This window comes from Ambystoma mexicanum, chromosome 8 (genome assembly GCF_040938575.1).
Source record: "Ambystoma mexicanum isolate Mex_15411 chromosome 8, UKY_AmexF1_1, whole genome shotgun sequence".
Taxonomy (NCBI): Eukaryota; Metazoa; Chordata; class Amphibia; order Caudata; family Ambystomatidae; genus Ambystoma; species Ambystoma mexicanum.
Window position 1 is genome coordinate 827,148,887 of NC_090929.1, and position 18,752 is coordinate 827,167,638.

The window sequence follows — 18,752 nt, forward strand, 5'->3', positions numbered from 1 at the left end:
AAAAAAGACAATGCCCAAAATATCAGCAATATTGTGCAATGAATCCTTTGATGTTGTCAATTCTCCCCAAGTGGGAGCCCCATCCCATGAGGCGAGGGAGGTGAGGCTGCTACCCGATAGTCCCCTGCAGGTGGTACTCAGCAGGAAGTTCTCATGAGGAGAGACTCCCCCGCTAGAGACAAAGATGAACATCTAACGGAAATGCAGTACAATAACCCTCACCCACCATCCTTTACACACCCACACGTGCTAAATCCCAGAAATATTCCTTACCAATCGATGTATTTATTTAGGTCCAGAGACTTCCCTTCTACTGAGAGGCGGAAGAACATGGACTACCCAAGGGAAAGTAACAATAAAAGTACTGTTATAAGGAGGATTAAATTATAACAACAAAGGTTGAGCAATGATATAAGAAATATTGTCTAGAAAACCCATGTATTGCTATGCATCACCTTTATAAAATATAAAGCTAAAGGTACTAAGTCTCTGTTCAGAGTAATAAGGATGGGGGTCCATGATATGATTGCTGATGACTTATTTGCTTTGATCAAATGTGACTAGTTTTATTCTAAAATATATTCCTATTAATTTGCACAGCTCTAAACTCATTGGAGCTAATTAACAAGCATGGGACATGAGTAACCTCTTATTATATGGTGAGGTGAGGCTGCTACCCGATAGTCCCCTGCAGGTGGTACTCCGCAGGAAATTCTCATGAGGAGAGGGGCTAGGGACAAAGACGAACATCTAAGTGAAACACAGTACAATAACCCTCACCCACCGTCCTATACACATCCACACGTGCTAAATCCCCGAAATATTCCTTACCAATTTATGTATTTATGTAGGTCCAGAGACTTCCCTTCTACTGAGGGGCGGAAGAACTTTGACTACCCAAGGGAAAGTAACAATAAAAGTACTGGTATAAGGAGGAGGCAGAGGAATAAAGATTGAAGGTCCAGAGACACTGACAAGGGGTTTACGATAAATTGCCAACCAGCTGATATAAAAATAGATTAAGGACTCTATGAAGTGAGCCAGCCAATCTGCAAGAGAGGCATTCCAGCTTGGTAAGTTTGACGAGAGGATGCCAAGGTAGACGTGAGCAACCCACTCCCCAAGCCTGGGAACTGGAGAGGGGAAGCCTTATTCCTGTGGCCTGAGGCCCCCCAAGTCAGGGCTGGAGGCTGGAGGGCGGCAGTGTGATGTGACGTGGGTGGACCCGGGGTCCAGAAACAATGCTGTGGCCACAAATGGTATCCTGCAGCAGAGCTTTGCTGGATCAGATGGAGCAGAGGAGAGCAGTGGGAAGCAAGACCCGCTGCCCCGCAGAAATCCGGTGAAGAGCTCCCTGGAAACAGGTAACGGGAGAGAAGGGAAGTTCGTATGGGGACTGGGTGTGAAAACCATAGTCAGGAGTGAGAGAGAGTGCAACAGGAATCATCCTCATCGGCTCAGTGTTGGTTGCAGATCACTATTAAGAATAAGAGCTTGAAAGAGTGCAACTGGAGTCATCTTCCTTAGAACAGTGGTTGGCTGCAGAACACTATTGAGAATAAGATTGAGAAAGATTTCAACAGGAATCATCTTCGACAGCACAGTGGTTGGTCATGGAACGGTATTGATAATAAAAGTGCGAAAGAGTGCAACACAAACCATCTTCCTCAGCACAATGGTTGGTCGTAGACCACTATTGATAACAAGAGTGAGGAAGAGTGTATCGGAAGTCGTCTTCCTCATCACAGTGTTTGGTCACAAACCACTCTCAAAGTAAAGAGTGAAAGAGAGGACATTAAAAGTTATTTTCTTCATGGCAGTACTTGCCAAAAACAAGCCATAGAAAAGTACGGGTCTGAGACCAGCACCCACAAGAGAAGATTGCGTACCTCTTTTCACATCGTAGTATATGGCAGGAGAGTACACCAAGTACACCAGGAGAAAGGAGAGAGACCAGGGTTGAGGCTCCTTATCACAATTGGGTCTTTGCTTGCTAAAAAAAAGCTAGGGCAAGGGAATCATTTCCCCTGGTTTTGTTAAATGTAAAATAGAGCCTAAGAAGGGTCAGGGGAAGGGAGGCATTCCCTCTGGTGTTGTGAACCAGGAAAGTAAAACTAACGAGGGTCAGGAAACAGGAGTCATTCACCTGGCACACCAACCCACAAGGAGCAGCAAACCAGGAGTACAGGGGAAGACAGTCATCCCCCGTGATAGAAAGCATTTGAACTTTGTGACACAGAGTGCTGGAAGATCTGCATCATGTTTGTTTGTTTGTGAAGTGCTGGCATCAGGGGAAGGGAGCCATGTCCCCTGCTGGAGAACTTTCAGCCAGATCTGAACCACCTAGTCCAGGAGGAGGGAGCCATTCTCCTGGATCATGAACTTTGGTACAGATGTTTAGTTTAGTTACAAATATAAGGGACCTGGATAGGGACATTTTGACACAGGATGATGGACTCTTTAAGTTAACAAGACATCCTGACAGACTCATTAGAATTATAGTTGAGGCAGGGAAGCCCCTCATAGATATACAGAGAGTTAAGTTATCTTATATTCATTTCAAAGAAACGTTTATAGAAATCACTATGCCTCTTTTGCGTCAGTGTCCTCCTTCTGCACCCTCACAGTTGGCATTGCATACATCCCCATATCACAGAGAAAAGGGTAACAAAACTAACACTGAGACAGAAAGAAGCTAGGTGGGTTTATCTTTGAGGAACATTTGATGGGCTGAATATTGATCTTGGAAAAAGAAGCCACCTTATTTAATTTTTATTGATTATTTGATTACTAAACGTTATTTAGGTGAATAATTCATTTTTGACATTGCTAAGAAAACAGTATTGTGAATCCTGTGTTAAGATGTGTAATATGGGACATGTGAAGTGTATGTTGAGAATTGATTATGTAGTGGTTATAAACTTGCAAATCTACAATTGATCAAGGTTTTTTATGATTGTGTATTTCTAACCACAATCATCATGTATGCAGTTAGTATATGCACAGGGAATCCATTCAGCTATTTAGACAATTCTACATTACATCAAGAGCTTACTGGTAGATTATTGTTTCTAATAGCATGGGAGCTGCATGTTTGTAGCAAACAATAACCTAATTGTGGATGAATATGAATGTTAAAAATAATTTCCACAATATATATCAGTTAGCTTACCGTTCAGATTAATGTTATGTTTATTTGGCGTGCAACTGATTTATGATTATAGCTACAATTACATTAAAAAGCACATTGTTGCATAAAAGTGGTTTGCCAGATGTGGAGCTTCTAGTTTTCAGAACCTTGCTGGTCAACCAATACTATGTTCACCAGCATATCACTTTGAGTTTGGAATGCTGAAGGGTGATGGCTTCCATGAAGAAAAGCAATTCTCCTAACCCGGTATTAATCAGAGTGCATAGGACATCCCCTTAAAAACGACCTTAAATATTTCATAATATTGTCACTTTTTTTAATTTTGATGACAGTTTTGGAGATCTAACTAATTTGATTTAAACAGTTCTTGTGGTTAGCATGTTAGTTATCTTTAACAGAGTCAGAAATGTAGGAATGTCCAAAAGTATTACTCAGTGAGGTTTGTTGGTACCAAGTGTTTACATCACAGAGATTTCCTTTTGGATTCTGTTTTTTATGTGCTTAAATTAGTTACATACTGTTTACCTTTGGATGTCCGCACTCTATGTAACAGACTAAAGAATTTGCTCATTATCATCTGCTCTTTTGGTTTATGCATGAATATTTTGTTTCAGCTGTTCATAAAGTGCTCCATAGAATAAAACATGGTTTGGCTACAAAACCAAATTTGAACATCAGGTAATAATTCAAGCCAAAAAAATGATCACAGCAACAAACAAGTCAACTGTACTCCTTACTCTACAGGAACTTTGGATCTCATATGTTTTGTGACAGCATGGGAGACCTTAAGAGTAAGAGGAACCACTTGTATTAGTAGATATCAATCGGAGTGAAGGCTGGTACTCCTGTCCGTACTGGCCCCTCACAGCTACATAAGTAAATTAAGTTGAACGGAAAAGTTGAGCCCTGCATTTGGGCTATGATGAATTGTTCACCTGCCTTTAGTTTATCCCTGAAAACATCTTAATATACCTTAAAAATTCTTGAGATATTTGTTTCCCCAGCAGAATTTGTATGGTTATGAATTGCAGATCCAGTTGTATCTTGTGCTGCTTTCAATTTCCTCACCTGAGCCAAGAGTCTTGCTCCTGATATTCACCTTCAAGGTAAATCTGATAACCATGTTTGTCCATTTTAATGTTTGAATGTACATTATGTTTCTTATATGGAGACATGTACCACACTGTTTCAATCATGTTATTGTTACATTCATTATGAAGATATATAATATCACATGTTTTATGTATATGGTTATAATGAGGAATCAGAGGGAGAGCTTTATGACATTTATGAAATATCCTACCTGATATTGTTGTGATCTGGACTGCTAAATAGCATTTATATTCATTTGACACATATGATCCTACGTATTTCATGCTTGTTTATGCCGGTAAGATTTATTTTTAAGAAATAACATTTTTAATGCTCTTAATTTATCTTTCAGTTGTTGCAAATCTTGACTGTTCAACACATTATTAATGTTATTTGGATTCTTTGAAGAGAGATTTATAGGAGAGCAATTGAAAATAGTATTGCTGGAGTTTGGAAAGTGGTGAGAGCACCAGGAACAGTTGATTACCGCCCCCCAAGCTCCTCCTTAGATGTTTATTTTTAGTAAAGTCAGCCAGATGGAGGAAACCTTAGGGCCGTGCTGTCAAGCCCCGACTGAAGGTCGCAAGTTTTGGTGTTGGATTCCTACACAATTGGCGCTTTACACATTTGTTACGTTCTTCCCATATTTAAACGATCAATGGTATAGTCCACTCGTTTGAGCTTGGTACCATTTAGAACTTTATTAATCACTGTGGGCGCCTACACGTCTTTCGACCATAACAAGGTCTTTATCAAGGCTACAATATGGTGTTGCTTCTGTATTGAGTTTTGATATCAGGAAGCCAATGGTGATTGTTATCATTGAATGAGTGCATCGTTAAAGCTTGTTGCCTCTGATGTTCTGTATGGTGGTCTGCTGTTCCTTCGGACCGAAGTAACGGCAGACCACCATACGGAACCTTGTTATGGTCGAAACATGTGTCGGCACCCACATTGATAAATAAAGTTGTAAATGGTATCAAGCCCAAATGAGTGGACTATATATTTCAGTATTGTTGGAGTCTTTCAAGTTACTTTTTCTGATTCTTCCGATTCCTGACAGGTTTCAGAGTTTGCATTCTAAATCAGTGATAATTAAGAAAGATTCTTTATGATATTAGACTTAATTGAAATGTCGAGGTGTTTCTAAGTCATAGAAATACACCCCAAGACACGCGTTGAAGCATGATAAGTTAATGGCCCACTTGCAAATTATATGTGAGTTACATGGCTGAATCCCACAGATACAACATACATGGGTGGGGAGTGGATCTTCTTATAAAATATCTAGTTCTACCTGTCCTCAATGATACATTGAATAATACTTTCACTTACATCATCAATGCTCTCATTGCATTCTCCCATCTGTTTAGACACTCATGCCCAAAATCAATTATAAGGGGAACCAATACATCTTAACAACAACCTCAAAGCAGGGATGAGCCTTCTCACAACTGACTATAATGATGATTTGACAGGCAGTACAGCAATATATTTCAAAAGGTTGATGTAAAAGATAGGTCCCTGAAACCCAGCAGGAAAATTGACGTGTACAAAAGTACAGAGGAACGATACTGATAATGAAGACATGTTGCATTTCAGGGGATCTTGAGTTATAGCTCACAGGAAGTGAAGTGTGCAGTGTTTTATGATCCCATAGAACGCAGATTGAAAACCAGCACATATTTCTTTAGATATACTGGATATGATATAATTACTCTGCAAAGCATGAACATATTTCAATTCCAATATTGTACTGTTGGGACAGGTTGCAAAATTATCATGCTCCCGTGTGTGTGACTTCTCAATTGAAATAAAAAATAGTGAAACTGTGGTAATACATTTGAACTTCAGCAAAATAAACAGTATCACATTTACACATTTAACATTAAAACAAAGTAATACATTTATCATTTGAAATGGTCGAATTTATGAGTGTGTTAAAATGAACAGAGACACAATATGTTGTAAATATGAAGTGTTGAGACTCAACGTGCAACAAATGTTTCCCTATCAAATAGAAGGATACATGGCCATTTTAAAACATGCTTGCACATAAAAACAAACATTCAATGAACCCTAAAACACACCAAAGCAACATTAAAGCTTAAAGGTACATGGGAGCAAAGTGTAAACCTAGAGTCCCAAAGCGAAAACTTTAGGCTCGGTTCAGTAGACGTGAAATGGGAATGACTTTCATGACTTCATTAAGCTAATTGTTCTATGGTGTTAATTAAAAGCAAACATGTTTTGGATTTTTCTTTCCCCTTGTAACTAACATATATGCCTCCCCAGACCTCTTTCTGTGAAAAAGCTCTACCCACCTGACCTACTTTACATTGAGCCTCATTATAAGGGTGGCAGTGACAGTATGAGTAGTGGCGGTAAGGCACCGGCACCGTTCATACCGTCACGCCGCATTACGAGTTCTGCTTGCGGGTTCCTGACAGCCCGCCAGGTCTGACCTGGTGGGCTGTGCAGCACCCACGAGCAGAACTCGTGATTGCACCGGCACCATTATCAACGGTGCCCCGGTGCAACCATGCTCCTCACCCCCAGTCTGCCCAGTAGGGCAGAATGGGGATCGGGAGCCCGGCAATACCGCCACCCGTGAATGGGCAATTACCGGCCAATTCAACTCGTAATGGCCCGGTTATTGCCCAATCGCGGGTGGCAGGGATGGTAGCGAGCATGGTGGTAGCCGTGCCTGCCATACATGCACAGCTACCGCCATGCTCATAATAAGGCCCATTGGCTTTTCTGTTTATTTCATCATTCCTAAAGATATCAAATTAATTAGATGTGTGCAACTCTAAGAGTGCCCTAAAGCTTCAGCTTGCTATAGGTAAGCTTGGAAAGGTAAAGAACAATGACAGTACAGAATAATTCTCCCCGGAAGAGCAGATATTTTATAGGTTGGGGATTGGGGGATAAGAGTGTTGATGGGTATTAAGAGGTCTGGCAGTACGACCAGTAAGGTGGGGATAGTGACACCCATACTATACAGTATTGTTTATATAGCAATGCATTGCGTTTAAGATGCAAGGTCTGGCGTAAATAGGCCAGACTTTTAGTGACATAGCATAATATTAATATAGGTTGCTGAATCATTAATAGTTTAGAAAATGTCATCCAAAACAACTGTTCTACCAATTTCCAAAGCATTGGCTACTGCACAGACAGCAATAGGATTACAAGGAAAATCAAAGGATTTCTGACTGCAGATTCTGGCAACCAATCCCTTAGGTCAATGAATTATTCTAACTTAGTCTAATCGTTAGGAGGAATGTGTTTCATTTCAATGTTGTTGCTCTACAAAGACAAAGGTCAAAGTAGCGCTTTGATGCTCATATTAGTCATGGCCCATTGAAATCAACTGACATTTTAGTTTGCTTTTTTAAAGAATGGGAAGAACTGGCAATGCTTGAAGAACATGCCTGATTATCTTGCCATCTGGAATGAACACCTAACTATTAGCAGTGTGTCCCAACAAGATAGTTTAGATTTGAACCTGAGTAAACTTATTAGTGTTAGTTTGTGCAGGTTCGGGATTGAAAGAAAAAGCTGGAGGATACACAGCTTCCCCACCCTTCCTTTCAGCTAGTGAGAACTTTAAGGACACAAGAAGCCCTCACCTGCAGAGTCTCCGGATCAGATCCTCGGGACGCCGCGTTATCCGATGTGGGAAATCTACCTTCTCAATCCCTCTCATCACCATGTTATAAATCTTGATTGGGTCCTGGCCAGAAAATGGAGGACTAAGGGAAAGGAGTGCAAAGAAAGTTAGAGAACGTTGAAATATTTTCTGGGGAAAACTCAAATCGAGCTAAGAATAAGCGTAGGCACAATCACACTAGATTGTACATTAAGTGTATGAATTTTTCAACTAACAAGAATCTTGCTTTGGAAGCCTGTAGCAAATATAGTGAGTAACTTATTCAATTCTCAGCACATTTGGATCTGCTTATCTCTCGAAAAAGCTCTCCCAATATTCAAAGTTGGCATACCAATTCTATATGTATATATGGCATGCATCAATGCTACTAATATTATTCTTCTTGTATTGTGTTCTAAATGAGATTTCTGTAGTTGTGGTTGACAACAAGAAAGAGTTATATGTATTACGGGTAGTGATGCTTTTTGTTTGAGAAACAACATGACTACTGTAAAGCTGGTCACATCTTTAGATGTGAATAGTAGGAACCAAGAAGTTTATCATTTTTAAAATGTACCAAATACACTGCATAATCTGAGAGAGCATTGTGTTATATGTTAAGAGCACTTCAATTAGAGGGGCTATACATAAACTAGAGGTCTCCCTGAGCAAAATAAGGTAAATCATAATACCAGATATCTAATTATAGTTCCACGTTAAAGTAAAAATTCTGTGTCAGGGACCGAAAGTTGCTCAAACACACATACACTGCAGAATAGCACATCACAACATTATGATTGGGTCTGGCCTGCGCAGAGCTGGGAAGATAGCTCAGGGGCATTCCTTTTGTCTTTTGAAGCAAGACAACACAGAGCAACACAGGTTCAAATCCTGGTTCCACGCTTAGAGACTGGTCTCCTGTGTTAAGTGCATAATAAAAAAGGATTAATTAATATTACAGGGTAAACTTGCAGTGGAGCAGTGGAGAAAATGAGGTGATGTTGTTGAGCATCTCAGATTTGCACATGCTCCCTTACAACTGAATTATAAAGCCTAATACTGGAGCAAATATGGAAACACATGCGTTTTATTGTGAACATTTTCACATGCAAATCCAATTCAAACAGATGTTTTCAAGGACATCTTAGAGACGCACCTGGAATCTCCAGGTATGCTCCAGTTTTAGACTTTGTGAATTATGTATAAGGTAGTAGATGAAAATCAGATGTGCCTCATGGCATTACCTTATTTGTTCAAGTGCAAATCCTGTTTCACTTTTTAGCCACATATTATCTGAATCCAATACATTTGGATAATCGAATCCCTGTGGATTTATGGCACATTTTTCTCCAACGCACCTCTCAATGGCCTGAATAAAGAGTTCCTCCATCATGCCCCATTTTGCAATAATGTGTGTCTTGCTGGTGTGTCTACGGTCCACACTAAAGAGTTGGCATAGATATATCCTGGTACGCAATACACTTAATTCTCTAAAACATAATGAAATCTAATACATTTATAGTCCTGTGGCTAAACTGTATTGCCCTATTTATAATTGTAAGCCCATGAATGTATAGTGATTGCTTCCGATGTGCTTGGGTGACAGATCTCGTACATTTAACAAATCATCAAATTCATCCCAAGCAGCAAAACGTGTCAACATATTTTGTAAGACACTCACATTCCATTAACATACTAGTACTTTACAATACCAAGTAACATATCATAGCATGCTTGTATGGAAGCACATGGGAAAATAAACTCATCTCACTGTGTACATCATTTTTGCAACAATGGCAATCTTCTAGACACATTGAGAGTGGACATGAAAGTGTAAAGAAATTAACCAGAAAACCCCTTCTTTAAATTGCAAAAGAAACAAAGAACTAAATAAATATCTTACACACCAACACTTAATGTCTACAGTCAGTATAAAGATTGTACACTAGAAAACATGTTTACACAGCTACATGTAACAAGCACATTTAGCACATTTCATATTAAGAAGCAAATGTCAATAGATATAGGAGGAGATAGAAGCTGGATCACCTGCTTGCAGTGCAAATCAAATAAAAAGCAAAAGCTATCAATATGTATAAATTCAGTGAAAAAACTTTGTTAAAGGGACGTTATGGTTCCAAGTAAAACCGAAAAACCCTTGAAATTTGCCAGTTATGGTAAGCTAAGCAACCAGAACTCGCGCCACCACGTGCACTGCTAAGCCTAACACCCAGGACATCAAAGATGACATCACAAATGTCATTGATGACATCACTGATGACATCACATGTGCATTTACCTTTCATGAAAAGTCTGTACAAGGGATTCTTAGTGTAATGTTAATAAAAAAAGGGTCAAGGATTATTGGAATAAATATCAAGTGCTAATCAGTGCATTAAGCTATGCATTGATATAAATAGCATTCTATTATTAACTTCAATCCAGTATACTAAGGTACTCATGTAGAAACATAGGCATTGTGTGCAGCATACATGATGGAGATGCAATATTCATAAACTTGTCATGTTGAATAGTGAAATTATAACTGTTTATATATTAGAGTTTTGTGTACAGTGAAACTTGTGATAAGTAGGTAATAAAACCCATTTACTACATAATTGTATTATTATAGACAAATCACAAAGAGACAACACCACATACAAATATAGTAGCAGAAAGTGTTCATAACCTAACTGATTACCTTTATGCAGAGAAATGATTGCTCTGTTTCAAAGCTGTTACTTACCCTATCTATATATATCACATGATGTGTCTGGACCCTAAGGAAAATAGTGTGAGTACAACATATAATAATATGAGCATATACAGGGAAAGTACAGTAATAAAAAAACATCAAAACTATCAGAAAGTGCTGTTAAATCTACTGATATTTCTAATACACAAAAAGGATTGCTGTCTTTCAAAGGTGTGTCTTCCCCTATGTATATGTTTCATATGATATGACTGGACCATAAGGGAATTATTGTAAGAACAAACTTGAAGGATAAGTCTACGAATATAGTACATTTACAATTTTTAGTTCCTGACTGTTACTGAAGAAAACCATGTGGCCTAGATATGACAGCAAAGAAAAAAACGGGGCGCCAGACATGTGATGTCATCAGTGATGTCATCAATGACATTTGTGATGTCATCTTTGATGTCCTGGGTGTTAGGCTTAGCAGTGCACGGTGGTGGCGCGAGTTATGGTTGCTTAGCTTACCATAACTGGCGAATTTCAAGGGTTTTTCAGTTTTACTTGGAACCATAACGTCCCTTTAACAAAGTTTTTTCACTGAATTTCATAGGTTTTTAGTAACGCAACTTAACCATAACGTCCCTTTAACAAAGTTTTTTTACTGAATTTCATAGGTTTTTAGTAGCACAACTTAACCATAACGTCCCTTTAACAAAGTTTTTCACTGAATTTCATAGGTTTTTAGTAGCACAACTTAATAATAATAGCTTTGACTTTATGTACATGTAATATGGAACATACTGAACCTCTTCTACTGAACTTGATGTCCGCGAACTATTTTAATGTCCGCGGACATGTTCAGAGAACAGTACCACTACCTAAAAACTCTGTGGGGGGTATGTTTGATTCTTATATCATAACTTATGAACATTTAACAAATTCAAAAACAAGCACACATACACATTATATGTAGTAATACATAAGAAATGTAACCCATATATTTAAGACACTAACCATTTATTTAAATGCAATATGTCCTAAAATGGAATATACCACAAGAAGATAAATTGGCTTCCAACATAATTACCTCACAGACACTGCAGAACTAAGAACAAGACCAGACCTACAGAGTACTTAGAACATATCTTACCTGAAATAGTAAGTGTACTTCATTTTACTCATATATTTATAAACTTTCTGTATTAGATAAAAACATATATATATTTTTTTTCTCACAGAAATGTCTAGTACGCTAGAATGGCTAGAGGAGCATTTCCCACATGAGGAAATGTCAGAAGATAGTGAATCTAATGGTAAACACTTCACAATATAAACCATCTAGTTATTATTATTTCATATACATTTAACATATATATATTCTTTTTGTACAGAGCATACCAAAATAGAAATACCTCTGAAGAAGCTGTTATGGAAAACACGCTTGACAGCATAAAAGAAAAAATTGATTTATTGTTGACCAATTTTAATAATTTGAAAACTTTTGTTGAAGATCATTTTAAAACAAAAACCTCGTACCATTGTCTCACATGTACCTGTCCCCCCTCACCATATCCCATGAACCAAAACGTTTTGATGAGACTTCCATTCCTTCTTCACCTGATACCAATCATGTTGAAACCCCTAATTCTGATGTTTTTGTTTCCGTTTCTGCCTCAACTTCTCTGTCATAAATTGTTAATATATGTTAAATAAAGTTACATTTTTGTATTGTGTTGTACTTAGGTTCCTTTTCTTTTTTAAAAAACAATGTAGGTGTCCGCGGACAGCGCGGGTGTTCTGAAATGTTCGTAAATAAATGAGAATGGAGGTGTCCTGAAGAACACTATACCTGTCCGTGGTGTTTGCTAGCAAGTTGAAACTGTTCTAAGAACACAATTGGTGTTCTGATATGTTCGTAATTAAACAAAATGGATGTGTCCTAAAGAACACTATACCTGTCCGTACTGTTCGCTATCAAGTTGAATCTGTTCTAAGAACACAATTGCTGTCCTGAAATGTTCGTAAATAAACGAAAATGGAGATGTCCTGAAGAACACTATACCTGTCCGTGGTGTTCGCTAGCAAGTTGAAACTGTTTTAAGAACACAAGCGGTGTCCTGAAATGTTCGTTTGCCGTGTGACGCACTTTTAATTACTTCAGGACCCGAACAGTGTCCGTAGAGCATCAACGCACATTCGCAAACCAATGTCCGTGTATTTGGTGTCCTGCGGACAGGCGCTTCCTTCGCGGACATGTTCGCGAAGGAATCATGTGACCGCGGCCACGCTAATCGTGTGTTCTGAATGCGGACACTGATCGTGTCCCCGAACAATTTAAAAGTACATTTTCAAGTAATCCACAATATTTCTTAGAAGTCCGCGGACAGTTCGCGAACATAAAAATGATTGGGGTGCTGCCCTATTATAACCATTGCATTTTTCTCTGTAAGGAAGTGGTGGCTCTGAAAAGAGCCTTTGGGAGGTGTTTGTATGTCAAAAAATTATAAATACTTAACACCTACTTCAAAATGGATGCTGTATTTCTAAAAAAGGTCGCAATGCATGTTGTACATTTTTCAGAAAAATCTGATTGCCAGCATAATTAAGATGGACTCCATCTCTGCGAAAAATGTATGTACTACGAAACATAATATTTTCATTGTGAAAATAGGACATGCCAAAATCTCTTAGAAATGCACAAACAACCTTATTAACATTGCGCCTTGCTTTTTCCATTTGTGGACCAAATGTAGAAGAACAAAGCCACATTTTTCTCTGCGCAATCCGTGAACATATTACTTGAGAATTAGGAAACATGTCCATGACTTTCCCAAGTCCTTCTTTCATAGCAAATTGCAAAGAAATTCCAGACACATGTCATAAACTGTTCCCTCCACACTGAATTGCAATTATGTCTGGATGTTGCTCTGTCTCCAAAGTACCACAGAGAGGTAGCAAGTCCAACCACTTCATTCCACATACTCCATGCCAATGCACTTCCACATGTGCAAATCCAAGATCTCCAGCTACTCCACTGCTTTCTGCATGCACCTTCAACCAATGTATCCACGAATCTCCCAGAATCCAAACAATCTGTTTTCTGAAACACACACCCATAGCTATCTGTTGTTCTCTCAGCAAAAAGAATATCTGAGAAACTCTCTCCTGGCACAACACACCCACTAAATTTTCCTGACCAATCCCTTTCAGTGCTCATTCTCATTTGCATGACTTCTGAACCCAAAAATGCCCGGATGTAACTCCCGATGTCCGCGAACTCCCGCCATGTCCGCGGACATATTTGTAACATGAACAGCCCTTCTACCATTTCCACTGCACTCTCTGTGCCATTCCCTCTTTGGATGTAGCTAAGAAGTCACATGACCATGCACCAATCACATTCAAGACCTCTACATCTAACTGCATCATCATAGATCAGCACTGCAAATGTACTGTGAATCTGTCTGAGTACAAGTGTCATATCATTGGCAAGCACCGTCTACAAGAAATACTGTACAAGTCTCCAAGATGTCTTCTTGCAGCTCCATGCATATCCATATGCATGAACACAAACTACAGGTATGCATATTTTCTGTACAGTACATGAACACATTTTCAAACTGACTTTTAGCTTGTGTAATCTGTAAAATGAATCTACTGTCTTTTTTCCAATCTCCTAAAATCAACTATCACTTACAAACCTTTATACTATTTACTTTCTTTATACACACACACTCAAATCATGTTAAACTAACATTTTTGAAATGAAACATATAGACTACCTATATTCAAACAAAATTGCATGCATGAACATGTATGTTCAAATCTCAAAAAATAATACTTATACAATTACATGTATTTATTTATGTATTTATTTAATTAATTTATTTTAAGCATGACATTGAGGCACAATTACATAGAACATCTTAGTTACAGAAATAGTGGTATTCAGTGGTACATTATGAATTTCACAAGACATACTAAAGATATTTTGTTTGTTACAGTTAGTCATTGCAATATAATTTGTTCATTAAGAACATATCATATGTATTAAACTGGTGCAACGTATCTTATGTAAATAAGATAGTTTTAATGGTTTTGAGGAAGCCGCTGAGGATTTCAGTTAAAAAAATCAATATCTAAATTTAAAACAGTGCTATATACAAACAAAATTACTAATTTGTTTCTTTTACAATTGCAGTGAAGACCATTCGCCTGAAAAGAAAGCAGTCGAATTTGAAGAACAAAAAAGAGCTAAGAATTAACCTGTTCATTTTACAAAAAAAGTAAGTATAATATCACCATAATATTTGTATTATTACTCAAACATACTGTAAAGTTAATTCATGCTATTTCTGTGCTTAAAAATAGAGATTGTGCACCATTCTGTCCAAAAATCCCCATGTATTAAACAGTGAATTACAGCCAGAATGGCGCACAAATTCCTATTTTTGGACACACAAATTACCCAACTCAACCGCTAGAATTTTCATATTATAGAAAAAAACAACTGTTTTAATTGTATACATTAGATTTCCTATTTGTACTTCTGCACACCACTAGCTTATTTTTTTTTCTGTCATCTGAACCTGAGTTTAGTAACATATTAATTGAAAAATACCCATCCCTACAAGTTGTAGTTCGCAATGCACAATCACACACCATTACATACATCATCTTACTCAAACACTCATGCACACAGCACACATACATTGCAGAACACCCCAACCCATACATCTTTATTTTTTTCAACAGACCCTAAAGAATGCCAACCAAAAGCCAAGTCCGTAGAAAGCAATGCAGAAGTAGAGCAAAGGAAAATAAAAGTGTCCAACATAAGCATCCATCTCTAGCAGAATTTGTAAATAAAAGTTGAAACAAAACAGCTAATACAGTCATTTACTGAAACACAAAAAGTTTCAAATACAAAAACTTTGCGTCCTCTATCAAAATGTAAAACAAACCAAAAAACAATTAACGGAAAATCAGATATCACTACAAATAAAACTGCTTCTATAAATCTTGATTTAGTGCAAAGTAAGCACACCAAGAAAAATATTTTAGCCAAAATGTTCCGTCACAAAGTCCTTCAAAATCTTATAAAAACAGGAGAGAAATCAGGTTCAATACTTAAAACCTATCGTAGGAAATTATTCTTAGAAGCGTTGATAGACAGTGCAATTATTCTCAAAAGAAAGTTATTTATTTTAGTGTTAAACAAAATGAAACCACTAACAAAACTAATAACTAAATTACAAAAAAGACTTCGCAATAAACAAAATGTCAACAGAAAGAACTTCTTAAGTATCTGCGGAGGTGAATGGAATCACACTATGAGCACAGAACCATACTTTAATGAAGAAGGGTACAAACAAAACTAAACAAATACAATAGCCATACATAGCAGTGGTCGAGGTTATGAAAAAGTGAATAATACCATAATGGAACAAGAAGTACTCCTTACAAAAATATGCCCTGAAAACTTAGAATTACCCCTCCATTCAACTGAATCAGAACGTCTAGTGTACAAATGACCATGCACGTCAATGTGTAACATTCCCAAACAATTTTTCAAGTCTTTACGCCAATGCCTCAATCAATATGTAAAAAGCAAAGACAAAATCAAAATTAAACTACTGCAAAATATGGATACCTGTCCAGTGCGCAAATACACAGGACTACAAGGACATTCATTGGACTGCATTACAGGACCTACTTGTAAAACCACCTTCCATGATATCAAAAGAATATCAACACATCATTCAACTATAAGAAATCTAGTCTATAAAATGTACTATGCTAAAAGTCCTGCTTTAGCACTAGCAAATTTAAATAACATTCTTCTACATGGTACAGCGAAAGACCTACTTCAAGAAATTGACTATATCCAGAAAAAGATATTTTGGAAGTGAAAGCCATTTACAGAATGAAATAGCTTTAAACCAAATTAGCAACAATTCTACACATGGCAACCTTTTGCTAAATACATACAAAAAAGAAATACTAAAATTTAAAAGTACATCAGCTGAAGTAACAAACCATGTATGTGTATGTTGCCGCAGAACGTTTTATAAAAGTAACACAAAAACTGTAGACCTATCATATAAAATTGAAGACAATGAAGATTCTAAATGGTTTGAATTAGCTCTCTACCTTGTAGCAGAAAACAAATACGAAATAACTGACCCCTTAATTCTTTGCAGTTACTGCACTACAAAACTTGACAACAACCAAACTCCTTCACGTGCTATCACAAATAATTTGGAATTATACCCACTACCAAAATGCCTACAACAACTTAATTTATATGAGAGCATCATAATTCAAACAGTACACCCATTTCAAGCAATAATATGCCTTCAACCAAAAACAGCAAAATTACCTCCCTCTGAATTGGTAAAAGGCATTCGTGGAAAAATAGTTTATTTACCATTAGATCTAAAAGAAAATGTGCATACTCTAGGAGTGCAACGTCCAATGCAGCAATCTTTAATTATCTTAGTAAATGGAGTACCTACAAAAGACAAAAAAATATGGCAACAGCTGGTAGATTTACATAAAGTTATACAAGCCTTGCAATATCTTAAAGAGAATAATGAATTTTACAAAGAAATTAATATTGAAGAAAACTTGAAAGAAACAACTGAAATAATTCAAGAAACACCAGAAGCTGGTCAATTTGAGCTACTAGATCCTGCTACAATATCAAATAGTTTAGACCATTATACAATTCATCCTTTGCACTCTAATGACACCATAGAAGATGCACTGAAACATACCAAATGCGTCAAACCAAAGGATCACCAATCAGCATATGGGAAAAAAGTATAGAAGCACGTGCTTTTCCTCTACTCTTTCCTACTGGCAAAGGAGGAAGGTATGATGATAGACCTATTCAAATATCCGCATCAGAATACCGCTCATTACGGATGTATTCTGAAGATCCCAGATTTAGACAAAATGTGGAATACATATTCCACCTACTATTTGAAAGTGAACTAGCAACTTTATGTTACAGAGTTGCACACATATTAAAATCAGGATCACATTTTCAAAATATGACAGCTACACAATTATTACAAAAAGTGCAACAAAAGGATGAGGTTTTACAATCAAATATTACAAATCTATTAGCAAATATGCGTGGTACTAAAGATTACTGGTTTCAACGTCATGGAGATGTACATTGTATGATCAGAAACCTTGGCCCACCCACTTGGTTTGTTACATTAAGTTGTGCAGAATATGCATGGGAAGATCTACATAATTTCCTACGCATATCAAACAAAAACAAAACAAACATAGATATACTAACACCAGGAGAACTTTGTTCTTTGGATCCTGTTAATGTTTCAAGATATTTTCACCATCGCTTCATTGCTATGCTACATTTTATTTGTAATAAAACTGTTCCTCCCCTTGGAGAAGTGCAACACTTCTTTTGGAGAAAAGAATACCAAGCCAGAGGAGCACCACATATCCACATGCTTTTATGCATTAAAGATGCTTGCTCCTAAATTTGATCAAGGCAGTGATGCCACTGTTTTACAGTTTATTGAAAAATATGTCACTTGTGAAATTCCATCAGAATACACAAATAGTGATCTTCATGCACAAATTTTACAATTTCAAAGACACAAATGTGGCAAATATTGTCGTCGCAAATACAAAAACAAATGGAAATATTACACCAAATGCTGATTTGGTTTCCCTAGACCAGTTACAAATACAGGTCAAGTTAACAACCTCATGTCTTCAGTTAGACATAGTGCTAAGGGTAAGTCACCTAAAAATACATATTACATAAAAAGAAAAGAAGAAGAAAAATATATCAATGATTATAATGCAATCATTGCCCACTTATGGAATGCAAACATAGATGTGCAGTACATTGCATACAATTCTACTGCAGTTGCACGATATGTCACAGCATACTTAACCAAAGCAGAAAAGACAGAGCTCGAAGACCTCTGGAATGACCTGTCATCAGATAAAACAGTGTCTCAGAAATTATACAGCTTGGGCATAATAATGCTCTCCCCATAGAGAATGTGGATCATATGAAGCAGCTGATTGTTTAACTGGTACTGCATTGTATGGAAAATCTGAAAATGTAGTATGGATAAGTCTTGGTCCAGCTAAATCTAGAAAAAGAG

At 37.3% G+C, this 18,752-nt stretch overlaps 1 protein-coding gene across 4 annotated transcripts in view; it reads right to left on the bottom strand.

Moving 5' to 3' along the window:
- LOC138472491 (cGMP-dependent protein kinase 2-like) overlaps positions 1 to 18,752 on the bottom strand; it is a 2,724,950-nt gene that overhangs the window by 345,978 nt on the left and 2,360,220 nt on the right. For 2 of the 4 annotated variants that reach the window (XM_069610701.1, XM_069610700.1), the window contains exon 16: positions 7,879 to 8,001. The exons of the other annotated variants lie outside the window; for them this stretch is intronic. In XM_069610701.1, the coding sequence (XP_069466802.1) occupies positions 7,879 to 8,001 (123 nt within the window). The remainder of the gene's footprint in view (positions 1 to 7,878; positions 8,002 to 18,752) is intronic. 4 annotated transcript variants of the gene reach the window in all.